Here is a 22,500-nt window from a genome sequence, read left to right as displayed (position 1 = left end):
CTAACTGTCATAGATATAATATTTATAATATAAATTATTATAAATATTATAATAACAATTAATATGATAATATATATACATATATAATTTATTTATTTATTATTCATTAATTTATTTTTATTTTAAATTTTTTTTTAACTATAGTTATATAGTTATATGAATATATAAAAAACTGAATATATATAGTTAACTATATATATATATATATATATATATATATATAAAATCTTTATTAAAGACTGTTTTTTATTAAAGAAAGTTTAATTTTTATAATTAATACAGAATAGTATTTATGGAGATAAGTGAACATGTTCTAACACATTCTAATATAAATAGTAATAATTAGTTATTTTATGATAATTACTGCTACTATTATAGATATTAAAATAGACGTACAAAATGTATTTAGTAGTGATTATTATTTAGTATTGTTGTTGTTGTTATGGTAACACTACAACAAGGTGTCACACGTTATTTAATGTATTAACTAACATCAACGAACAATTCATTTATTACACATTTCCTACACATTTATTACACTTTTATTATTTCTTGCTAGTTAATAAAAATAGAGTCAGTCACTGGTAGTAACTAATGTTAAACACAACTTGTAATTTTAATCATGCATTGGTAAATGCTAAAATGATCATTAAGTCTTATTAATAAATGTTTTTTTTATTAAAGTGTAAATATATAGATGCTATTATTATTGTTGTTATTAATTTTTATTTTTGTTTTTAAATTAGAGTATAGTTTTTTACTGAAAGTGGACATTAGACATAAATAACAAAGTATGTAATGTAATGATGATGATATAGTTATTAATAGATTATTGTTATTAATAATGATAGACAGACAGATGTGTTACTGTAGATTAGTGTTGTGAGTCATCGGCTCAGAGCTGAAACTGCTGATGTGTGTGTGTGTGTGTGTGTGTGTGTGTGTGTGTGTGTGTGTGTGTGTCTGTGTCTGTGTGTGTGTGTCTGTGTGTGTGTGTGTGTGTGTGTGTGTGTGTGTGTGTGTGTGTGTGTCTGTGTGTGTGTGTGTGTGTGTGTGTGTCTGTGTGTGTGTGTGTGTGTGTGTGTGTGTGTGTGTGTGTGTGTGTGTGTCTGTGTGTGTGTCTGTGTGTGTGTGTGTCTGTGTGTCTGTGTGTGTGTCTGTGTGTGTCTGTGTGTGTGTCTGTGTGTGTGTGTGTGTGTGTGTGTGTGTGTGTGTGTGTGTGTGTGTGTGTGTGTGTGTGTGTGTGTGTGTGTGTGTGTGTCTGTGTGTGTGTGTGTGTGTGTGTGTGTGTGTGTGTGTGTGTGTGTGTGTGTGTGTGTGTGTGTGTGTGTGTGTGTCTGTGTGTGTGTCTGTGTGTGTGTCTGTGTGTGTGTCTGTGTGTGTGTGTGTGTGTGTGGGAGAGATTACAGATACACAAGCCTTTCTGTAGCTCAACCAGCAGGCCATAGCTTCATTTTCCATTAAAACAAATGCATTTTGTAATACAACGAATGTCACGTCGCATTAAAGCGTCTGCCAAATGCAGTGGCGTTGGTTGATCGTCGTTGTTTTTGCTTCAGCTTCAGCAGACAGAATGAGTCCCAAACACGTCGTCTACAAGAAACTCTCCCGAGACAAATCTGTGAGTGTCCGTGCGTCCCTTCTTCTTCCTTCATTGTGTCCGTCAGGGCTGTGTTGTGTTCATGACATAAGATGAGTGTCGGTCATCAGTGATTGGTAAACGATGTGTGATGTCATAGGTGGGCGTGTACATGGGGAAGCGGGATTTCGTGGATCACTGTGACTTTGTTGATCCTGTCGGTGAGTTTAACAGCCAATCACAGCTCACATGCAAATGACTACTCTCAACTTAATAATGCAACTTTATGACATGTATGTAATTTTATATATATATAAAATTCTACTTTTAAAGGTGTTAGATTCGAGTTTGAAACTTAAAATAATATTATGCTGTAAACATTTAACAACATGCTTATTCTGACTTATATTGCATATTAAATATATATATAGTATAGTATATGGGGTGATAGTAATTCATCTTTTAATGCGTCATAAATTGATTTTTATTGTAATTACGTAAGATTGGTACGCTGATTGACATTTTAGTGGATAAATGTAATAAATCAGGGGAAAATGTGTAACATTATTTTTGGCTCAGAAAAACTAAAATGTAGTTATTTTTAGAAGAAAAACTTTTATTTAAAGCAGTATTACACATTTTTTGTTTTAGTTAAACCCTTTATATATATATATATATATATATATATATATATATATATATATATATATATATATGAATGTGTATATATATGTATACATATATAATCTCAATTTTACATTTATAAAATGTTTATCTTTTCATAAACTCCAATGAAACCCCCAGTTGTTTGGGAAACCACGTTTCTTGAAATAAATAATAAATCATCTCATCAACACAGTTTAATTCTCAATCACCAAAAAGCGTTCTGATGCTTGTGATGTAATCGCTGACACCTTGTTAAGAGATATCTGCGCAGACCTTCGTCTCAACACGAGGCCCTGATTCACGGGCCTGAATGACAAGTCTCTCTGTGTCTCTGCGTCAGATGGAGTCGTGCTGATCGACCCCGAGCAGGTGAAAGGGAAGAAAGGTGAGAGATGCTGACAGACAGATGGCAGTGCGGCGCCGCGCGGATGAATTAAAGCCTGTGTTTGTCTGCTCCAGTCTACGTCATGCTGTCCTGCACGTTCCGGTACGGCCGGGACGACATGGACGTGATGGGAATGGCCTTTCGCAGGGATATCTTCCTGTGCACCCGCCAGGTCTACCCCCCTCTGCAGGACAAGGAGCGCAGCGTTCACACGAAAGTACAGGAGAAGATCCTGCGCAAACTCGGAGACAGCGCCTACCCCTTCTTCTTCGAGGTGAAGATGGACGCCGTGACCCGACTCTAACAGGCTTTGACCGGAAGGTCTTGCGATTTGCCAAAACGCGTGTGTTTTGTCTCAGTTCCCAGATAACCTGCCGTGTTCGGTGTGTCTGCAGCCGGCTCCCACAGACGTGGGAAAGGTAAAAAAAAAATCCCAATCGTAAACATTCAGCTTATTAGAAACGCACGCGTTTTAAATTTCCGTTTAATTTAGGTTGCTAAAGGTAAATAAAATTTGCGAGCCTTGGAGCACAAAAGCTTATCTGTAGAAATAGCCAACAATGCATTGTATGAAAATCAATTAAAAATCAATTTTATGGATATTTAGTAAAGATCATGTTCCATGTTTGTTATGTTAAAACTTCAGTTTTGATTAATAACATGCATTGCTGCGAACTTCATCTTTAAGGGCTGTTTTCAAAATATTACTTTTTTTGCATCGTTTTGCACATACTGTTCTTTCCTAAGGAACCGTACATCAGTGGAAAACTTAAAAAAGACCAACCCTTGTGGACACACACACGCATACACACACACACACATGCATAAACACGCACACACACACGCATACATACACACGCACACACACACGCATACTCACACACACATGCATACACACGCACACAACACACATACATACACACACATACACACACACACACACACACACACACACACACACACACACATACATACATACACACACACATGCCCTACACACACACACACACACACACACACACATACATACATACACACGCATACACACACGCACACAACACGCATACACACACACACATGCATACACACGCACACACACACGCATACATACACACGCACACACACGCATACACACACACACTCACACACACATGCATACACACGCACACAACACACATACATACACACGCATACATACACACACACACACATGCATACATACACACGCACACACATGCCTACACACACACACACACACACACACACACACATACATACATACACACGCATACACACACACACACACAACACGCATACATACACACACACACACACACATACACACGCACACACACACGCATACACACACACACACGCATACATACACACACACACACATGCATACATACACACGCACACATACACACACACACATGCATACATACACACGCACACACGCATACATACACACACACGCATACATACACACACACACATACACACACACGCATACATACACACACGCACACACACACACATTTATATCTATTTCACAGACACCCGCTTTTGGTTTTGGTTAACTGTAATAACCGTGTTTTAAAAAGCACTTGCGTGATTAACTGGAGTAAAAACCTATGTATTTGTGCAGCGTTGCGCCGTGGAGTTCGAGGTGAAGGCGTTCTGCGCAGAAGATCAAGATGAAAAAGCTCAAAAGAGGTAAAAAAGGAAAAAGTATTTATTGCCGAACCAACATAAGACATCCTTAAAGACCAGTCCTAGACACCTTAAGGACCAGAGCAGGTCTTTGCAAAATACAGACTGCACTGCAAAGCCGTACAGCTTCAAACAAAAATGGCTAAAAAACATTGCTTCGTTTTATGATACTAAATTCAAGACTTTCCGTAATGCTAAGAATGAAGTTTTTTTTTAAAATACGTCTGCATGTATGTATGCACATATGTGTCAGCTTTAATGCCATTCTTTCATACAATTGGCTGAGAATTAAATAAATTATGATCTGGCTCAGAAGAAAACAGGACTCGTGTTTTTGTGCTTTTTCGCTGTTGAGAGGAAAACACAAGACAAGAAACCGCTATGAAATGCATCACATTTAATGACAGCCGCTGTTTTTTAAACCAGCCTCTCAAGATTTGTCAGAAACCAATATTGGATGTCATCTCTCTCTGTATAATTAAGAGCGTATATGCATGCATACAGATAGCAAATCTCAACTGCTTAAAGTAAAAGCATCCCATGTTGCCGCCCAGCTGTAATCTACTAAAAGAAATCGTAAAGCATGAATATATCAGGATATTCTAAACGTATAATGATCCTGTAAAGACTCCAGCTCTCTCTCTGTGTCTTTCTGCAGGAGTTCGGTCCGGCTGGCCATCAGAAAGATCCAGTACGCTCCGGATAAAAGCAGCGCTGCTCCTTCGGCCGAAACCACCTGTGAATTCATCATGTCTGATAAACCCCTGCACATGCGTGTCAGCCTGGAGAAAGAGGTGACACATGCTGCTTTTCGGCCTATTAATAAATCCTTTTAAACGAATACCTCGCTTTTTTGGGGGGGAATAGACTCATTCTCCAACTCTTAATGAGCGCGTCTGGCGATGGCAGTTTTAGCGTAGCTTAGCATAGACCATTGAATCCGATTAGACCGGTAGCATCGCGTATAAAAGTGAGCAAAGCGCTCCTGTTCGGAGTTGGAGAATGAACCTGTTTCCAAAACACTGGCGATCACAGCCACGAAGGACGTTACGGGATTGTGTCGATACGGTGTTGATTTGTTACAGACGTATTATCACGGAGAGGAGATCAACATCAGCGTGGACATCGACAACAGCTCCAACAGGAACGTGAAGGACCTGTCGGTCTCCGGTACGTGAAAGCTTTTCCCGTTAAAGCGGACGAGAAGTGTGTGTTCAGTGTGTTTTCTCTGTTTGTCCTCGACAGTGGAGCAGGTCACGAATGTGGTGCTTTACTCAAACGACAAGTACATCAAGACTGTGGCCTATGAGGAAACCATGTGAGTACCAATTATTACGTGTGGAGGCGGAGCCTGTGGTGTCACATGCTCTTACGACATAATAGTAATATATATTTTTTAACGAATTCATACTTTTATTCAGCAAGGACGCATTCTTTTTGCTCAGAAGTCGCAGTGAAGACATTTATATTTGTATGTGAACCCTGCAAAATAAAATATCACAGCTCCCAGAAAAGTTAGCTAATAATCATAAATGAGCAGCAAAGCAACACATTAGTATGATTTCTGAAGATCGTGTGACACTGAAGACTGGAGTAATGATGTTGAAAATTCAGCTTCACAGAAATAAATGACTTTTTGCTAAATATTCCAGTGCTGTTGAATGATTAATCGTGAATAATCGCACCTAAAATGAAAGCGTTTGTTTACATAACGTGTGTGTGTGTGTGTACAGCATATATTTTAAATGTTTATATTTGTATTTCTATAGTTTATATCACATATAAACATTGAATATATAAATGTAGCATTTCCGTAAAATGTATGCATGCATGCGTGTGTGTTCATACTGAAATATTCACACAGAAAATAGCTTTGGTTTTCATTTGTAATAATATTTTGCATATGTATTTTGGCCAAATAACTGATGAGCATAACAATAGTGGGGTACTTGTGTTACTTGACGTCTTTTGTCATTTGTAAGTCTTTACTATCAATTAAAAAGTGCACATTTTCAGTTTTAAGCAAATCAATTTAAAGTTTGTTTCTTCATCAGGTTTGGAGAAATGCAACATTGCATCGGCGTCTCAGCAATAGATGCTCTGCAGTGAATGGGTGCCGTCAGAATGAGAGTCCAAATAGCTGATAAAAACACAAACCTGATGGACTTTTGACTTCTCGAGGTGGACTGGAGTGCTGTGGATTATTGTTATGTTTTTTATAAGCTCTTGGACTCTCGTTCTGACGGCACCCATTCACATGCACTGGTGAGCAAGTCATGCAATGCTACATTTCTCCAAATCTGATGAAGAAACAAGCTATTTTGCTAAGCTATTCATGCAATGTTCCAAATAACTGAAGAGACACAAAAAAGTCTTCCTGACCCCAAAATAGTGGTGTATATCACCATTCTTACCATATTACATATCATCATACACCATACAAATTCCTGTGTAATATTACCCTGGCATTTAATTACTAAAAAAAAAGGTCAACGTGTCTGTGATAGGATTTCTAATAGAGTTTCTGAAGGAGTGACTGTAAGTCTGATGCCTTTCTTTCCTGTAACTTCTGTAATCCATATCTCTTCTATTTTCCTCCTCTTCTGGAAAGCCGTGGGAACACAATAGCGAAATTTTACATTCTGGAGCAAATGGGAAAGCGAAATGATCTGATTATGCACCTCTGCAGAAGTTTACTCTGCTGTAGTGTATGTTCCTGGAAATCTCAAACGGGTTCATTGAGTTTATTTAGGTGCATTCTGGGATTTTAGGTTCTGTTCCAAATGAGATATCACATTAATCATTCTGACTTCTAATATAGCATTAGGAAGCTTTTTATGTTGTTAAACCCATCTCTGATGACTGAACTGCTCTTTAGGTTCAAATGTAACATTTAGGAGTGTCGGCTTTGAGACGTCACCATCAAAATGTTAGTTATGCATCGCTATTTTGTAACATTTGTGATCCGTTTGTGATGTCACAGGGACACCGTGCCGTCTGGTACGAGTCTGAAGAAGTCTTACACCCTCTGTCCTCTACTGAACAACAACCGCGAGAGACTGGGCCTCGCTCTGGATGGAAAGCTAAAGCATGAGGACACCAACCTGGCCTCCTCCAGCATGTGAGTGTGGATCGTTCAGCATCTGTGCCGGGGATCTGGTTTAGCTCTAACCCTCATCGAACACACCTGAGCATGCTGTTCAGTGTCTTCCGGATCGATGCGAAATTGCATGTAGGTGAGTTTGATCAGGGTTTGAGCTAAACCATGCAGGAAGGCAGTTTTCGTGAGACAGATTTGCCATCCGAGATGTAGATGAGTTTGTTTCTTCATCGGATTTGGAGAAATGCAACCTTGCATCGGTGTCTCAGCAATGGATGCTCTGCAGTGAATGGGTGCCGTCAGAATGAGAGTCCAAGCAGCTGATAAAAACACAAACTTAATGATGGGCTTTTGACTTCTCGAGATGGACTGGAGTGCTGCGGATTATTGTTATCTTTTTATAAGCTCTTGAACTCTCGTTCTGACGGCACCCATTCACATGCATTGGTGAGCAAGTCATGCGATGCTACATTTCTCCAAATCTGATGAAAAAACGAACTCATCTACATCTCGGATGGCCTAATTAAATGTATTGTTGCTAAGCTATTTATGTACTGTTCTCTGCAGTGTAAAGGACGAGGTGCTGAAGGAGATTCTGGGTATGTTGGTGGCGTACAGGGTGGTGGTGAAGTGTAACGCAGCCGGGTGAGTGAACGTGAGCTCTTGTGAGTGTAGGTTCGTATATATGCTGACTGAACTAATATCTGGCTGTTAGGGGAGATGCTAATGGCTTTATTTCTCCTCTCTTACAGCATGATTGGATCCAGGTAATGGCTGCATCCGGTAAAGTTGTCTAGACTTTGTGAGTGTGTATGTTTGTAAGATGTGATCGTGTGTGTTTCAGTGAGGTTGCTGTGGAGGTTCCTTTCAAACTCATGCATCCCAAACCTGATCCAGGTGAGCTGATCATATTGCCTCAGCTGGTCGCTCTCATCACAGTACATGAGTTTAAATCATACCTCAGTTTCTAAAATAAAACTTAAATGCACATGCATTGCACTACAGTACACTCACTATACTGAGCTATATTATCAGTATTGAATAATCATACATTCATCCACCTAGAACAGTTCTAAACTCATAAACATACGCAGAATACTTTTGTTTGTAAGTGCCATTTTTAGTAGTATTTAATTTGGTTTTAGTCATTGCTATTTCAGTTTTAGTGAGATTTTAGTGCATCAAGTTAAACTGACTGAAAATGCGAAATTCAGATTTTTTTAAAAGTTTGAAAATAAAATAAAAGTTAATATAATCAGTTTAGGTTTATTTTAATTCAAATAAGAAAAGTTTTTTTAGTGGTTTTATTTAGTTGTATTTTAACCCTGATATATGCATTACTGTAGCTATAATTTTTTCTTTTTGTTTTGTTTTTACAAACTAATAAATCTAATAAATCTCATTTAAAAGACAATTAATGTTCCATAATATGAACTATTTTATATACTCTGACAAATTTGACACCCACTTTGCGGCATAACACTGTTATTGAACTGAATTAAAACATCCTTAAACTAAATAACTGATGATTTCTACAACCTTAACACTGTTTTTTTCCCGCTTTGAAGCAATCCGCATTGTATAGCGCACTATAGAAATAACTGCGTCTCGACTTTATCAGATATAACTCAATGTTATCTGCTCTTTTTTTTTTTCTCCCTGTCCTTCTCGTCCAAAAGAGAGGTAAGCCACAGTTATAATTGTCCTTTGTGATTGTCCATTATCCGGGTGTATATTCAGTGGGATTTCATATATGTGCCGTTATATAATACCCTCCATATAGAGTCCTCGTGTCTCTGATTCCACGTGTTCGCTCCACAATATGTGGCGTTCACTTCCCTGTCTTTAATCAGCAACAACTCGCTCACTCTTGAGACGATAAACGATCCACGCTGGCTCTGGGAAGGGAAAGCTGAGAGCTGGAGGATCTCTGATATCGGTGTCCCATCTAAATGCGATCGCTCTCTTGTGTAGAGCCCCAGTTTAGAGCGTTTTTTTTTTCTGTTGTTGGCGTTCAATAGAAACTGTATTCTGACATCAGAACAGGGGTGTGTGTCACTGACATAAAACACCTTTGTTCCTGTTTTCTGATTTACTGTTCCTCTTCATCTTCACATCTGCCATTCTATCGGCATTGATTGAGTTTCCTGTTGGTCTCTTTGTGCGTACAGTGAAGACACGACTGACCTGGTGTTCGAGGAGTTCAAACGCTCCTATCTGAAAGGAATCATCGGCGACGATGACGAATCTCCGGCTGAGCCTTGAGGGCCTTCTCCATGAGTGTTTTATGCATGTAAAGATTCGGGAGCATTTATTGCATGCACATTGAGATTGTGTGATGCTAGAAAAAGCCAGGTGAGAAAAACAGTCGGCCAAATCAGCGTTTATGCATATAATTTTGTATGTTGTAGTGAACCCGATCATGTCTGCTAAATATTTGCATTAAGATGCATAAGAACAATCATTATTCCAAATGCGAACTTAGACTTTTTAAGATGCTAAAATTGTAAATCAGTAAGGACGGACTGATTTTATTTGCCACAAATGGATGTATCGCTCAGTAAATTAGAGGCAGCTTCTGTTGTCATTTGCTCTGTAAATGCTTTTAAATAAAACCCTTTGTGACTTTACATGATCTCTATACCAAAAGACTAATAATTCCTTCACTTCAGAAATGTCGTTTCAAAGCCCTCTTACATAAAACATGTGCAAACATACGATTTTAGTTTGCAACTCCTTACGGCAGCAATCCAGAGTTAAACTGTTCACCTTAAATAATCGAGGAGCATTTGTTGTTCCTTTAACAGTAATAAATGTGTTTTAATGCTTATTTGAGTATTGTGTTGTTTATATGCTACTATAGATTTCATTAATGTTTAATTTGGCCTTATTTTCAATGTTAATATTTCATTTAAAGCACCCCTATTAAGGATTTTTGTAAATGATCTTTCATGCAGTGTGTAACGCAGCTCCAAGTGAACGCAAACATCCTGCTAAGTGTTAAATCTGCACCGTGTATAAAGTTAAACGAGTCGTTTTTACAACGAGTCCCAACTTGTTGCGTGTTGACTTCAAAATGAAACATTAGCATATTGCTGACCACTTGTTGGCCTTTTCACTTTGGTCTGAATAAAAATGCTAATTCATTCTTCACCACTAAATGAGCGTTAAAAGCTAACAAACGCGGCTTTAAATGAAATCGACCAATCAAAAGGAGGGGTTTGGAAGTCGCTGAACAAATAAGGTAAAAATAGAAGCATATTATAAGAAAATGAAAGTGTTTTTTGATCCTTTATACACCAACCTGTTGTTGGGGACTCCCAAAACCAAATGATCAACTCGTCATTACCTATAATAGGGCCACTTTAATAACAAAAACACTCTTGCTCACTTGAGTACTCAATATTAGTCACTTAAAAGGATTTTAGGATGCTGCCCAACTAGACACTATAAACAAGACAGTTTCGGTTGCATTCAAAAATGTCCAAATGGGAGATGGCTACATCGGTCATTGACACTTTTGTCGGTTAACTTGTACCATTATCTGATCTGATTTGTTCAGATGGTACTAGTTTGACTGGTCAAAGTGGAAAAACAGTCAAAAACAAGGAGTCGGATTAATAGTTTACAATTTATTGGAAACATAGGGGTAATCAATACACAGAACATGAGCACGAACATGTTGTGCTGTGTCATATTGTTACACGGTCACTGTTAAAATTCACAGCACCCAGGACGTCTTTTTGGGTGGCCCCCCTCTTCCCCGGACCCACATAGGCAACACCATAAGAGGTTTCCCGACATGCTATTGTGTGGCTGAATAATCCACGATCAAAAGATATAAGCCCGAAGTAAATAGGCTCTCTTTCTCGCTCAATGAGGTGTTTAACACTTCAAGTGTGTAAGATAACACCTCTCTTTCTTGTACCTCTCGAATGCTTCACACACATACATGCTCAGGCCCACCCAGTTTTCCTGTTCTCGTTCTCATTTTCACTCTTATTCACAGTGTGTGTCCACTGAATAGCTGGAAGGATGATTAAACAGCTGATTGGTGTGTTCCTGCTCATTTTTCATTCTTTACAAACATCCGGCTGAAAACATGCCTGTCAAGGGAGCAACCTCCCGCCTGATCCACCTCACTGTGCATTGTTGGGTCATAATGCAGCTAATCAAGTTACGGGACATGCACTGTAAATAAACACCGCACATATCCACCTGGAGAACTAATTCATTCCAAACGCTCTGCTTTCAGACAAAGGTTTGCTGCTACATTCAAACTACATAAAGTGTCTTAAAATAGAATCTACATGTAATCTGGGATATTATAGAATCTATACAGGTTCATATTTTGGGGTTGAGGTTGAGAAATGGATCATTTTAGAGGTTTGGTTAAGAGTTGGAGAGTGTGGGTAAAAGTTAAAATGTTGGGTGTAGATTACATTTGGGTGCAGGTCCAGGGAGTTCATAAAAGGTTAGGTTTAGGGTGTAATTAAATGTTTGGGTTAAGACTTAGAATTTGGGTGTAGGTTAACAGTTTAGGGAGTTGATGTAGATTAGAATGTTGGTTGTAGGTAGGTCTAGAGTGTAGATAAAAGTTTGGGTGTAGGTTAACAGATTATGGTACAATAGGGAGTCAATTAATGTTTGGGTTTAGCATGTTGGATGTAGATAGGTCTAGGACATAGATAAAAGTTTGGGCGAAGACTTTTTACATAGCTAAAAGTTTGGGCGATTAATGTTTGGGTTTAGAATGTTGGATGTAGATAGGTCTAGGACATAGATAAAAGTTTGGGCGAAGATTTAGGATGTTGGGTGTAGGTCTAGGGTGTAGATAAAAGTCTGGGTGTAGGTTAGAAGATTAGGGTGCAGGTCTAGAGAGTCATTTAATGTTTAGGTTTAGAATGTTGGTTTAGGTCTTGGCCGTAGATAAAAGTTTGGGTGAAGGTTTAGAATGCTGGGCATAGCTCTAGTGAACTTGTAAAGTTTAAGTTTAAAAGGGCGTAAGTTAAGAGTTTGGGTTATAATGGTATATTTCAGGGTATAGGCTAAGAGTTTAGGGTCTAAGTCCAAGGGTCTCCAACCCTGCTTTTGGAGAGCTACCTTCCTGCATTCTTCAGTTCCAGACCTGCTTCAACACACTTGTCTGCTACTTTGACGTAATCCAGAGCACCTTGATTAGCTGTTGTCTTTGAATATGGCTGGAGCTAAAATCTGCAGGATGGTAGCCCTCAACGGGCTTGATTGGCTGCCCCTTTTCTGGGTTGTAGGTGGTGGTTTAGAATGTAGGGGTTGGTTAGGGGTTTAGGGTGTCGGGTAAGAGGGTAAGATATACATGTGGGTCTTTATTACTTTGCCCAGGGAAGATCACCTTCAGGGAACTGCCGTCCAAAGAAATCAGGGACATCTCTTCCAAACATGTCATCACATTTGTCTGGGTACAACAAAAACCCGCTGAATGTGCTGCTGGCCTCGCTGCCCGTGAACATGCCATTAGTTGTGGTGTCTTTCACCTGCACCCACACCCAGTCACCCTGGCTCAGACTCATCACCACCTGTTGAGAGGCGGTGTTCATTTCCACTGGCGTAGTTGTCCTCACCACGGCCTCGAAGTTGTGGAAGAGTCCAACCTTTAGCATACGGGTGGACACCTGCAGATGGTAGCTAAACACGTAGGTTCCGTTAACCGGGGCAGTGAAGACGCCGTTATCAGGGTTGTAGTTCTGGTTTAAATTAAGCACGATTCGCTTGAAAGGCACCGGGCGGCTTGGTGTAGGATAGGAGGTGAGCAAAGCAGCAGAGAAACCAGATTGCACGGTGGGTGAACAAGGTCCGGGCATACCAGTCATTCCAATGTCTCCCTGAGCACCTTTAGGTCCTGTGGGTCCAGTTTGACCCGTTGTCCCTGTTGTACCCTGGTCTCCCTTTGTACCCTTTTGACCTGTTTGACCCTGAGCTCCTGGAGCCCCATCCTTACAATTGCACAGGCCCTGTGGACCTTGGTCACCCTTTTGCCCTGGTACACCTTGAATGCCAGGATCCCCCGACACACCCGGATCGCCCTTCATCCCTTTGGCACCAGGGTCTCCGTTCAGCCCAGGTAATCCCCGTGCACCTGCAGGACCGGGAAGACCCGGCTCACCAGCTGGCCCTGGTAAAGGCTCACAGGTTTCTGGGCACTGGCCATCTTCTCCTTTTGGACCCTGGTCTCCCGAAGGACCATCAAGACCACGGTCTCCCTTCTCACCTGAGAAGCAAATATATAATAACATGGTCACTAATAGGCATGTGTGTATATAAAAGCTAATTGATTAATGAAGATTCACTGACCTTTATATCCCCTGTCTCCCTTCGGCCCTGAAACTCCAGGATAACCAACGTCACCCTTATCTCCAATGTCACCTTTCTCACCTGTGGGAGGGTAAATTACATTATTACCAGAGTTAACTAACCAGCCTACTGTCTCTGTGATCTACTTAAAGGTATAGTGCATCCAAAAATTGCAATGTTTAGAATGCTTAGTGTAGGTTAATAGATTCAAGTAATGTTCAGTTTTAGAATGTTGGGTCTAGGTCTAGGGCGTAGATAAAAGTTTGGGTGAAGGTTTAGAACGTTGGTTTTGGTCTTGGGTGTAGTTAGAAGATTAGTTAAAGGTTTGGAATGCTGGATGTAGGTCTAGGGAACAGGTAAAGGTTTTTAGTTTTAGAAGGAGTTAAGAGTTTGAGTTAGAATTTTAGATTTAGGGTGTAGACTAAGATTTGAGAAGTCCTGGGGTCTCCAGCTATACTTTTGGACAATGCTTCCTGTATTCTTCAGTTCCAGACCTTCTTCAACACACTCGTCTCTTACTTTGATGCAGAAAAAGAAATTTGTCATCGTTTACTCACTCTAAACCTCTATGGGTTTCTTTTTGTCCTCTTATAAGATATTTTAAAGAATGTTTTTTTAAAGAAGTTGCTGACAGCCATTGACCTCCATATTATTTTTTCAGTACTTTGGATACCAGCAACTGTTTGGTTACCCACATTCTCTAGAATATCTTTTCTTGTGTTTTACAGAAGAAACACAATTAAAATTTTGGGGTGAACTATCCCTTTAAGCTTTTGATGCTTTTTGGAAATGCACCTAAAACCATTCATTTCTCTACTGTAAGTAATACTGGAAAGCTTCAGATTCAAACAAGGCTCCTAAGCACTGAAATTCATACTGAAGTAAAATTCATCGTACAAGATTTGTTCTTGAGTCTCACCCTTGATGCCGGGACGTCCTGTGAATCCTGGACGGCCAGGAAACCCAGTGAGGCCTCTTGGACCTGGACTACCAGGAATTCCTGTGAATAAAAGATGCAGTTAGTAAAACTCTTGACGATAATAAACAGCGTATGTGTGAGAGAATGCTGTGGAGTACGTACCTGGCAGCCCGCGATCGCCTCTGTCTCCTTTCTGGCCTTGGTTTCCGGAGCAAGCGGAGCAGATGCAGAACCAGGGTACTTGGTCCGCTGTGGGTGGAACCGGAGCTTCCAGAATCATCTGACAATAGGACAAATCAGGCTCAGCATATCCCGTTTGTCCAGTTTGTCCCTGCGTCCCGTTGTCAGTGGGCAATAACCCCAAATCTGTTGCACGGAGTTCAGGAAGTAAAACACACTGGCCAAAAGACAAACACACCAACACCCCCACGATACTCCTCATGTCCTGTAGACAAAAACATAAAGTTAACTGTAATTGTTGTTTTTTTTGTGATAATTTGCAACTAGCCATTTCCAAGTACATATGTAATGTATGTACACACACACATACACACACACATATATATATATATATATATATATATATATATATATATATATTAGTGCTGTCAAATGATTAATGTGCATTAATCTCCTACAAACTAAAAGCACAGTTTATGTATGTCAGTTTACATATATTATTTATATTATAAATAAAATATTATACATTATTTAATATATAAACATATTTTTTCTGAAATATATACATGCATGCGTGTGTATTTATATATGCATAATAAATGTACACAGCACACATATATTATGCAAACAAAACCTTATTTTAGATATGATCAATCGTAATTAACCATTATACAGCACTAATATACATATATGTATATATAGGTATATATATATATATATATATATATATATATATATATATATATATATATATATATATATATATATATATATATATATATATATATGTATATATAGGTATATGTATATGGGTATAAACCTATATAATGGAAAAAAATTCAAATACAATATAAAATATTATTCTCAAAAGACTATTTTTATCAATTACAGCAATAAGTTTAGATGTACACATCAATCACCCACCATGTTCCAGTGAAGCAGCATCTTCACTCTTCTTCACTCCAAGTGTGTGAAAAAAATCTCTAATGTTCTGACCACCTGCACTTATATACCCGCACCTGCGCGAGCGTGTTTGTGTGTATTTGACCGCTGGGACTTGGGATTTTTTTCTCTCTCCATTCTCTGCGACCTCATTAGGCCAGAATATCATGAGTAATAATATAGTGGAGAGAAAACAGCTTCTGCCTTTGTGTGTGTGACACAGCAGTGTGAGAGCAGGCGCGGCTCCGTCAGGACTGTAACAGGAGAGAGCTGCTGCGTCTCTGGAGATGATTTATAATACAGGGAAGCATGGGAACACGGCAGGCCTCCGACCCAATCCAGGTCAGATCTCACACACACACAAACACAGAGGATTCTCTTCCAGTCAACAGAATATGTGACAGGCAATACCTGGAATATCTTATCACAGATCTGTGAAGAGTATCCCATAATGCAGCAGTGCATTTGTTATTTTAATCTTTTATTTTGACAGCTATAGCGGCACACTGAATTTATTGAAGCGCGATGGCCGTGCTATTTATTTCGTACAGTTCTGACGCTCGTCGTTTCCCAGATCATTACGCACTAAATCAACATGTTATGACTTAAAATAAGTCGTTTGTTGACACGTTCAAAATATTTAAAAAACCAACAACAAACAAGAAAAAAAGCTTATCGACCTTTGATTTTTGTTATAATAATAATAATAATAATATTGAAATAATGTAGTATTTCACTCTACAAAGTGTGCAAAGTGCTTTATGTTTACTTCTTTTTTTTGTTTATGTTACAGAATAACTTTTTTTTTTTCTTTAAAAGGTCAGAGATAACTCATCCCTATCTGAAAAAAGTTTTAAAAAGTTATTTTGGTAACACTTTAGAACAGGTAACGCTTACTATGACTTTTCCGTCAATAAAGTCCTCAATAGTTAGTGATGCAGTTAATTTCGGCAATGGCTAAGATTAAGGATGCAGAATAAGGTGATGTATAAGGCATTAATATGTGCTTAATTAGCACTAATAAATGGTTGATATTCTAGTAATATGCGTGCTAATAAGCAGCTAATAGGTGTAACCGTAAAATAAAAATCTACTCATTCCTTTATACTTGTGTTCAAAAACTGTTGTGGGTCAAACGTACTCTCAATGGCTTCAATGCATTTTGCTAAAATTTACACTATACAAAACATTAAAGATTCACGCATGAACAGAAACATCTATTGTCGCTTTTCATGAAATATTTACAGCCAAAAGGGATTCGTTTCATTGTTTTTGTCCTCGAAATTCTACAAACGAAATTTCAGAACAATGTGAAAGAAATGTTAAGTAATTCCCAGCCTTTGCTCAATACTTTGTTGAAGTGCCACTGTTACCAGTTACAGGTATGATGCAACAAGCTTTGCTCATCAATCGTTTAGCAATTTTTGGGGCATTCTTCTCCTCGTCTCTTCTCCTCTTAAGCTCTGTCCGGTTGGATGGAGGCAGATGTACATTTTCAGGTTTCTCCAGGGTTATTTGTTTGTGTCTGGGCCACTCAAGGACATTCAGAGTTGTCTATAAGCCACTCTCGTTAAAGTTTCTGAATGCTCTGGACTGGGTTTACAATTTCTTTTGGTGCATTGAGCTTTTCTTCTACTCTGACGAGTCTCTCAGCCCCACAGCTTCCTTTAAACATGATGTTTGGAGGTGAGCTTCGTGTTGTTTCTCACAGACTAAGGGTCCTTTAGGTGCTGGTGCTTTCACGTGTCTTCACTGAGGAGAGGTTTGAGTTTGGCTACACTGCTATGAAACCCAGATCAGTGGAGTGTTAAGGTTTATACTTCTGCAGATCTTCACATATGATCATGGAGCTCAACTAGGGTTGCTTCTTGGTCACCAGTCTGGACAAGGCCCTTCTTCATCAATTGCTCAGCTTGTCCAGGAAGAGCTTGCTCGAATTGTTCCAAGCTTCTTCCATTAAAGACAACAGAGCCTCTCTGACACTTCAATGCTGCTGAAATTTGTCTTCACTCCCGATACAATCCTGTCTTCGGAGTCAACAGACATTTCCTTGGACTTCATGGCTTGGTTTGTTATCTTATAAATGTCTAGACAACATTTTGAATGTTAATGCAACGGCTGTGAATGCTTTTTTTTTCAATAAAGGAATGGGATACGATGGGATATTGTTTGAGAACAATTACGAATTTAATCCTGTTTGGAAAAAGGCTGTAATATAACGAAATGGGGAAAACGTGACGCAGGATTGGGAACAGAAGTGTCCTCGTTTGTGTTCGTGGATTAGTTCGGTGCTTGCAAAATAGGTGCGTCTTCACCTGTTCCTCGAAGACGTTAAAACAATAGAAATCGAGGGGGATTCCTGAATTAGTTCGCTTTGGAAACTGCATCCTTTAGATAAAAATATGACGGCGTCTTCTGTAGAGCTGCTTTTGCAGTTGTTTGGTAACTGATGGGTTCTGAACAGTTAAAACTGTTATTTAACCGAACTGAATCAACACTTTTTTTACAGTAGCATTCTGTAGCATCAACCCTGTTAACCGTACTGTTTATTAAGCGTTCCTCCATTGCGCAAAGCCCTTAAGTCAAAGCGATTCGACTGTATAATTTCCGAACAACAGCGGACACAAAAAGGTATTTACGTAACAAAGATCACACACGGTGTGTGATAAAAACGCACACATCGCTCAGGATCGATTCCCATCTCACTTTTCCTCCCCGTCACGCGGTAGCGCGCAAAAAGAGCGAGTTACTGTATTCGTGAAAGAATCAGCGAGCGTGTTACCGAAGCCGCGTTGTTTGGAGAGAATGTGTTATTATGCATCCTAACGAGGGCCAGTGTGTGTTACTGAGGAAGCATGCCCTGGCAAGATGCGAAACGCAGATGTGAAACTGGACACACAAACACAAACAAAGCCACGGCCGCTTCTCCGCAGCACCGCCCAGCTCCTGACCCTGATTCCGCTTCTTCACGCGGCCGCGCCGTGTTTATCGTCTTTATTCCATTACTCCCGTACGAGCTGCATTAAACCCATCAGGATCAAGTCTACAGTTACACACTCGCCAATCGTCGCCCTATCGATTGCATCAGGGTGTACATTCACAGGAAACGCACACTCTTGCTATTATATTCTAGAGCGTTCCATCACCTTCGCCGCAGGCTGCCGGGACGTTATCGTGCTTTTAATGACCGCGGCCTTTTCTTGAAACGTTCATAAATCTCCTGAAGAAACAGCTGAGGCCGACTCGGATGGATCTGTGCATGCGGACGATGTCAGACGGCGATATTCGAAACAATGCATAAAGCACACTCACGTCCCGAATGAAAGGGGCTTACGTCGGTTCTTTGATTCGTGGCACAGCGCGTGATTTGAAAGGGTTGTCTGTAAATGTAGCTGTGCGCCGGTGTCTCAGCAACCGAATGGGTGCCGTCGAAAACATTGCAGCAATCCACTTCACTCCGGTTCGGCGGATAGCATCTGTGGATGACAAAAGATGAAACTAATCCGGCATTAAGACGCTTTAACTTCAAACTGTTGCTTTCCAGCTGGGATATGAGTCTATAATCCATAACACTTCATTCAGTGAAAAAAAAGGTGTGATTTGCTTTATCTCTGCATTCTTTCAATGATTTTCGGTTGGTCTGAGAAGCCGAACTATGCACCGGTGAAGTTTCATGAACACAAAGCGGCTTTTATTTGCAACGCTTTATCTAACATTTAATTATTTAAAATGGTACAAACCTCTTTTTGAATGCGCAAACGCTTTTAGTATAATTCTTTAAAATACATTGCAGTCCCAGTTTATAAATAAATGTTCGAATGCTCCCATTGATTCAGTAAAGCATTATTCGTAAATATTCAAATGCGGCTTTTATTATTATTATTATTATTATTATTATTATTGGGTTTTAAGGAAACGTTCTATTTTATAGTTTTGCAAACAATAAAGAAATGCTACTTTGGAATGTTCTCAAAAAAGTAAAAGCATTGAAAAAAGGCGAAAAAGTCAAAGAAAAGCTCTGTTTAAAGTTTTAAAAACAGATCATTGTAAACAAACATTCTGATAGTGTTACTACACTCTAAAAAAGACTAGTTTGTTGGGTCAAATATGGACTAACCTAGCTGTTGGGTTACATTAACATTTTAACCCAAAAGTTGGCTCAAGGTTTGGTTAAATCAAGAACATTTGTTCATAACTTTCAGAATAAACGTCCTTGAACGTTCCCTGCTAGCCGGGATGGCATTCAGTCACTTCGAGATATTTTGGGGGTCACCGGTTTGGTCGCAGCTCCCGTGTCCGGTAGGCGGCGCTCCCGGCGGCGGAGCTCGGTCTGTCCGCGCGGGGGCGCTGTGAGGCGGGTCCCGCTGGAACGGAGCGTGAATCCCGGGGGCTGGAGCGCAGGATGGCGGCGGTCGGTGCTGCTGCTGCTGCTGCTGCTGTTGCCGAGGCCGAGTCGTCGGACAGCGAACCGGAGCAGGAGCACGGATCCCCGCAGAAACTCATACGGAAGGTCTCCACGTCGGGTCAGATCCGGAGCAAGGTAACACGCCGCGCCCGCGCGCGTTTGCGGTGGGTTTGCAAAGAGAAAACCGCCTCAGACCGAGCGGCCCGCCCGAGATCCGCGACATTTCCTGCGTGTCCGGAGCCTCCGGTTCCGACCGACGCCGGCCGCTGAGACGGGAGCGTGCGAACGTAACGGTACCACGCGGGTCTGAGACGAGCGGGACCGTGCGCGCGCGCTCGTGCGTTCCGCTGGGTCGCGACACTGTAACGGTTTGTTTGGAATCCGCGGGTTTGAAAATGAAACACTGTAACGTTTGCGGCGCGGCGGATACATTCAAACGGGGAAAAAATATACGATTCGGTAAAACGCCGTGCCTTTCTGCCGCGATGCAACAGTTGCTGCAGTTATTTTACTGTAGTAAGAAAATGTAGCCGTAAGTTATACTAAAACGAAAGAAAACGTCTAAACGCTTTTAAAGCAAATAATAATATTATAAAGAGTAGCTAAATAGTTTACGCTTTATTTAGACAGGGTTTGAATAAGGTCTGCAAAGTTACTTATTGCCAACAGATGTTTTTTTTTTTTTTTTTTTAAATGAACATCAAAATAAATTGTGGTTAAATTGTAAAATATGTGCAAAATATGTAAAATAAGGCACCATATCTCTCTGTTTGTCTGTCGGTCAGTTCACTGTACAAGATCAAACCTTACAGTAATAACCACTAGTTATCACATTATTATTATTATTATTATTACAGTAAAACTGTGGTAACTTGATTTAACTTGACACACACACACATATGTGTGTGTGTTTATACATGTGTGTGTGTATATATATATATATATATATATATATATATATATATATATATATATACATATACATATATATATACATATATATATATATATATATATATATATATATATATATATATATATATATATATATATATATATATATAAACACACATGTGTGTGTGTTTATTATGTATATATATATAAATATAAAAAAATATATATATATATATATATATATATATATATATATATATATATATATATATATATAAGGTTGGGAAAACATCTGTTTGCATTTCAGTTAAAACTACAGTGTTATTTTAAAACAGATGCCGCTCAGCCTTGAGCTTTAAGATCCGAGCCGCTGCTGCTGCTAAAGCAGAGCTTGAATTATGAGTTATCAATATTCACAGAATCAGTACTGTGGTCCGAATCTCAGTAATAGAGTTGACATTGTTCCGTTACTGACAATCAGCTGAACTGAGATAAGGGGATGAAGAACAAGAGAAGGTATTTTTGCAGAACTGGTCTAAGAATATTTAGATGTAGAGCGTTCTTGCAGCAGCTGGATCTGGTTTCATAAATGCGTAACCTAAAGATTTACGCTCACGATCAGGATATAGCGTTTTTGCAGATGTGATTGGCTCGCCGTGAAAAGCTTTGTGTGTTTGAGAGATGTTGAGCAACATAGATACGTGAGATGATGCTGAGGACGGACCGGAGAGGTTTATGTGCTCCTGTGGTGTCTGATTTATTGTTTAATATCTTTCACCTAGAAAGCTAAGCGGTGTTGTTTGCTCACGCCGAAGGGCTTTTCAGAGCCGGAGTCACAGAAAGCAGGACGCTGGTTTAGTTTTGAGGCTTCTGTAATGTTTTTCTTTCACATTCGAGTGCGTCTACGGTTCTTACGTTTGATCTCTCTGGGTCTGTAGGCTTCAATTACAGCGCATATTTTTCACGTGTTTTGTCGAAATGAGTTTCTTCTGCACTTACATGCATCTACTGCGAAGGGTTTTACCGATAGGTTTGTTTATATAGGATATTATAGAAGTATATATATTTTTCCCGGCTGCTGACGGTACTTCAGCGATTTAAAAAAGAGAAATCCAAAATATTTTTCGTAAAAACTAACATTTCAGAAAGCCTTTGGTGCTCTGCCTTTAAAAAAGGTAAAGAATAAATAAAATTAAATTAATGCTTTCATCTAAACGTTAATACCTAATATATGAATTTTAGCTTATTGTCCAGCAAAAATAGTCCCATTATATAAAAAAAAATGTGTGTGTATGTATATATATATATATATATATATATATATATATATATATATACACAGAAATCATATAAAGTGCAAGTAATGTGTTTTTATTATTATTTTTAT

The 22,500-nt window shown here is 39.4% G+C and overlaps 2 protein-coding genes across 8 annotated transcripts in view; one reads left to right on the top strand and one right to left on the bottom strand.

The window, feature by feature from the left end:
- Nucleotides 1-10,073, top strand: part of LOC122323285 (S-arrestin-like) — an 11,056-nt gene extending 983 nt beyond the window's left edge. For 3 of the 4 annotated variants that reach the window (XM_043217014.1, XM_043217013.1, XM_043217012.1), the window contains 15 exons: nucleotides 1,560-1,621; nucleotides 1,740-1,800; nucleotides 2,586-2,630; nucleotides 2,705-2,904; nucleotides 2,990-3,049; nucleotides 4,279-4,346; nucleotides 5,002-5,137; nucleotides 5,429-5,513; nucleotides 5,589-5,661; nucleotides 7,327-7,464; nucleotides 8,011-8,088; nucleotides 8,196-8,210; nucleotides 8,288-8,340; nucleotides 9,123-9,126; nucleotides 9,615-10,073. In XM_043217014.1, coding sequence (XP_043072949.1) covers nucleotides 1,574-1,621; nucleotides 1,740-1,800; nucleotides 2,586-2,630; nucleotides 2,705-2,904; nucleotides 2,990-3,049; nucleotides 4,279-4,346; nucleotides 5,002-5,137; nucleotides 5,429-5,513; nucleotides 5,589-5,661; nucleotides 7,327-7,464; nucleotides 8,011-8,088; nucleotides 8,196-8,210; nucleotides 8,288-8,340; nucleotides 9,123-9,126; nucleotides 9,615-9,708 — 1,158 coding nt within the window. In that variant the 5' untranslated portion in view covers nucleotides 1,560-1,573 and the 3' untranslated portion in view covers nucleotides 9,709-10,073. The remainder of the gene's footprint in view (nucleotides 1-1,559; nucleotides 1,622-1,739; nucleotides 1,801-2,585; nucleotides 2,631-2,704; nucleotides 2,905-2,989; nucleotides 3,050-4,278; nucleotides 4,347-5,001; nucleotides 5,138-5,428; nucleotides 5,514-5,588; nucleotides 5,662-7,326; nucleotides 7,465-8,010; nucleotides 8,089-8,195; nucleotides 8,211-8,287; nucleotides 8,341-9,122; nucleotides 9,127-9,614) is intronic. The other variant, XM_043217016.1, reaches the window with a different exon arrangement.
- A 982-nt stretch (nucleotides 10,074-11,055) lies between these two features.
- Nucleotides 11,056-20,061, bottom strand: LOC122324062 (complement C1q and tumor necrosis factor-related protein 9-like). Of its 4 annotated transcripts, XM_043218250.1 has the most exons (6): nucleotides 19,932-20,061; nucleotides 19,149-19,290; nucleotides 14,855-15,137; nucleotides 14,693-14,773; nucleotides 13,774-13,854; nucleotides 11,056-13,690 (listed from the first exon to the last, which is right to left on the bottom strand). In XM_043218250.1, exons 3-6 carry the CDS (start codon nucleotides 15,132-15,134, stop codon nucleotides 12,792-12,794), a joined length of 1,341 nt encoding a protein of 446 aa, XP_043074185.1. In that variant the 5' UTR covers nucleotides 15,135-15,137; nucleotides 19,149-19,290; nucleotides 19,932-20,061; the 3' UTR covers nucleotides 11,056-12,791. The 4 variants fall into 4 exon arrangements, with proteins under 4 accessions (XP_043074185.1, XP_043074181.1, XP_043074184.1 ...); XM_043218246.1 differs by lacking the exon at nucleotides 19,932-20,061 and having other exon boundaries at nucleotides 19,149-19,601; XM_043218249.1 differs by lacking the exons at nucleotides 19,149-19,290; nucleotides 19,932-20,061 and adding an exon at nucleotides 15,797-16,523.
- Between the last annotated feature and the right edge of the window lie 2,439 nt (nucleotides 20,062-22,500).

The sequence above is a fragment of the Puntigrus tetrazona genome, chromosome 19 (assembly GCF_018831695.1).
Source record: "Puntigrus tetrazona isolate hp1 chromosome 19, ASM1883169v1, whole genome shotgun sequence".
Lineage (NCBI taxonomy): Eukaryota > Metazoa > Chordata > Actinopteri > Cypriniformes > Cyprinidae > Puntigrus > Puntigrus tetrazona.
The sequence above is the reverse complement of the archived record's forward strand: the minus strand, read 5'-3'. Positions and strand labels throughout refer to the sequence as shown.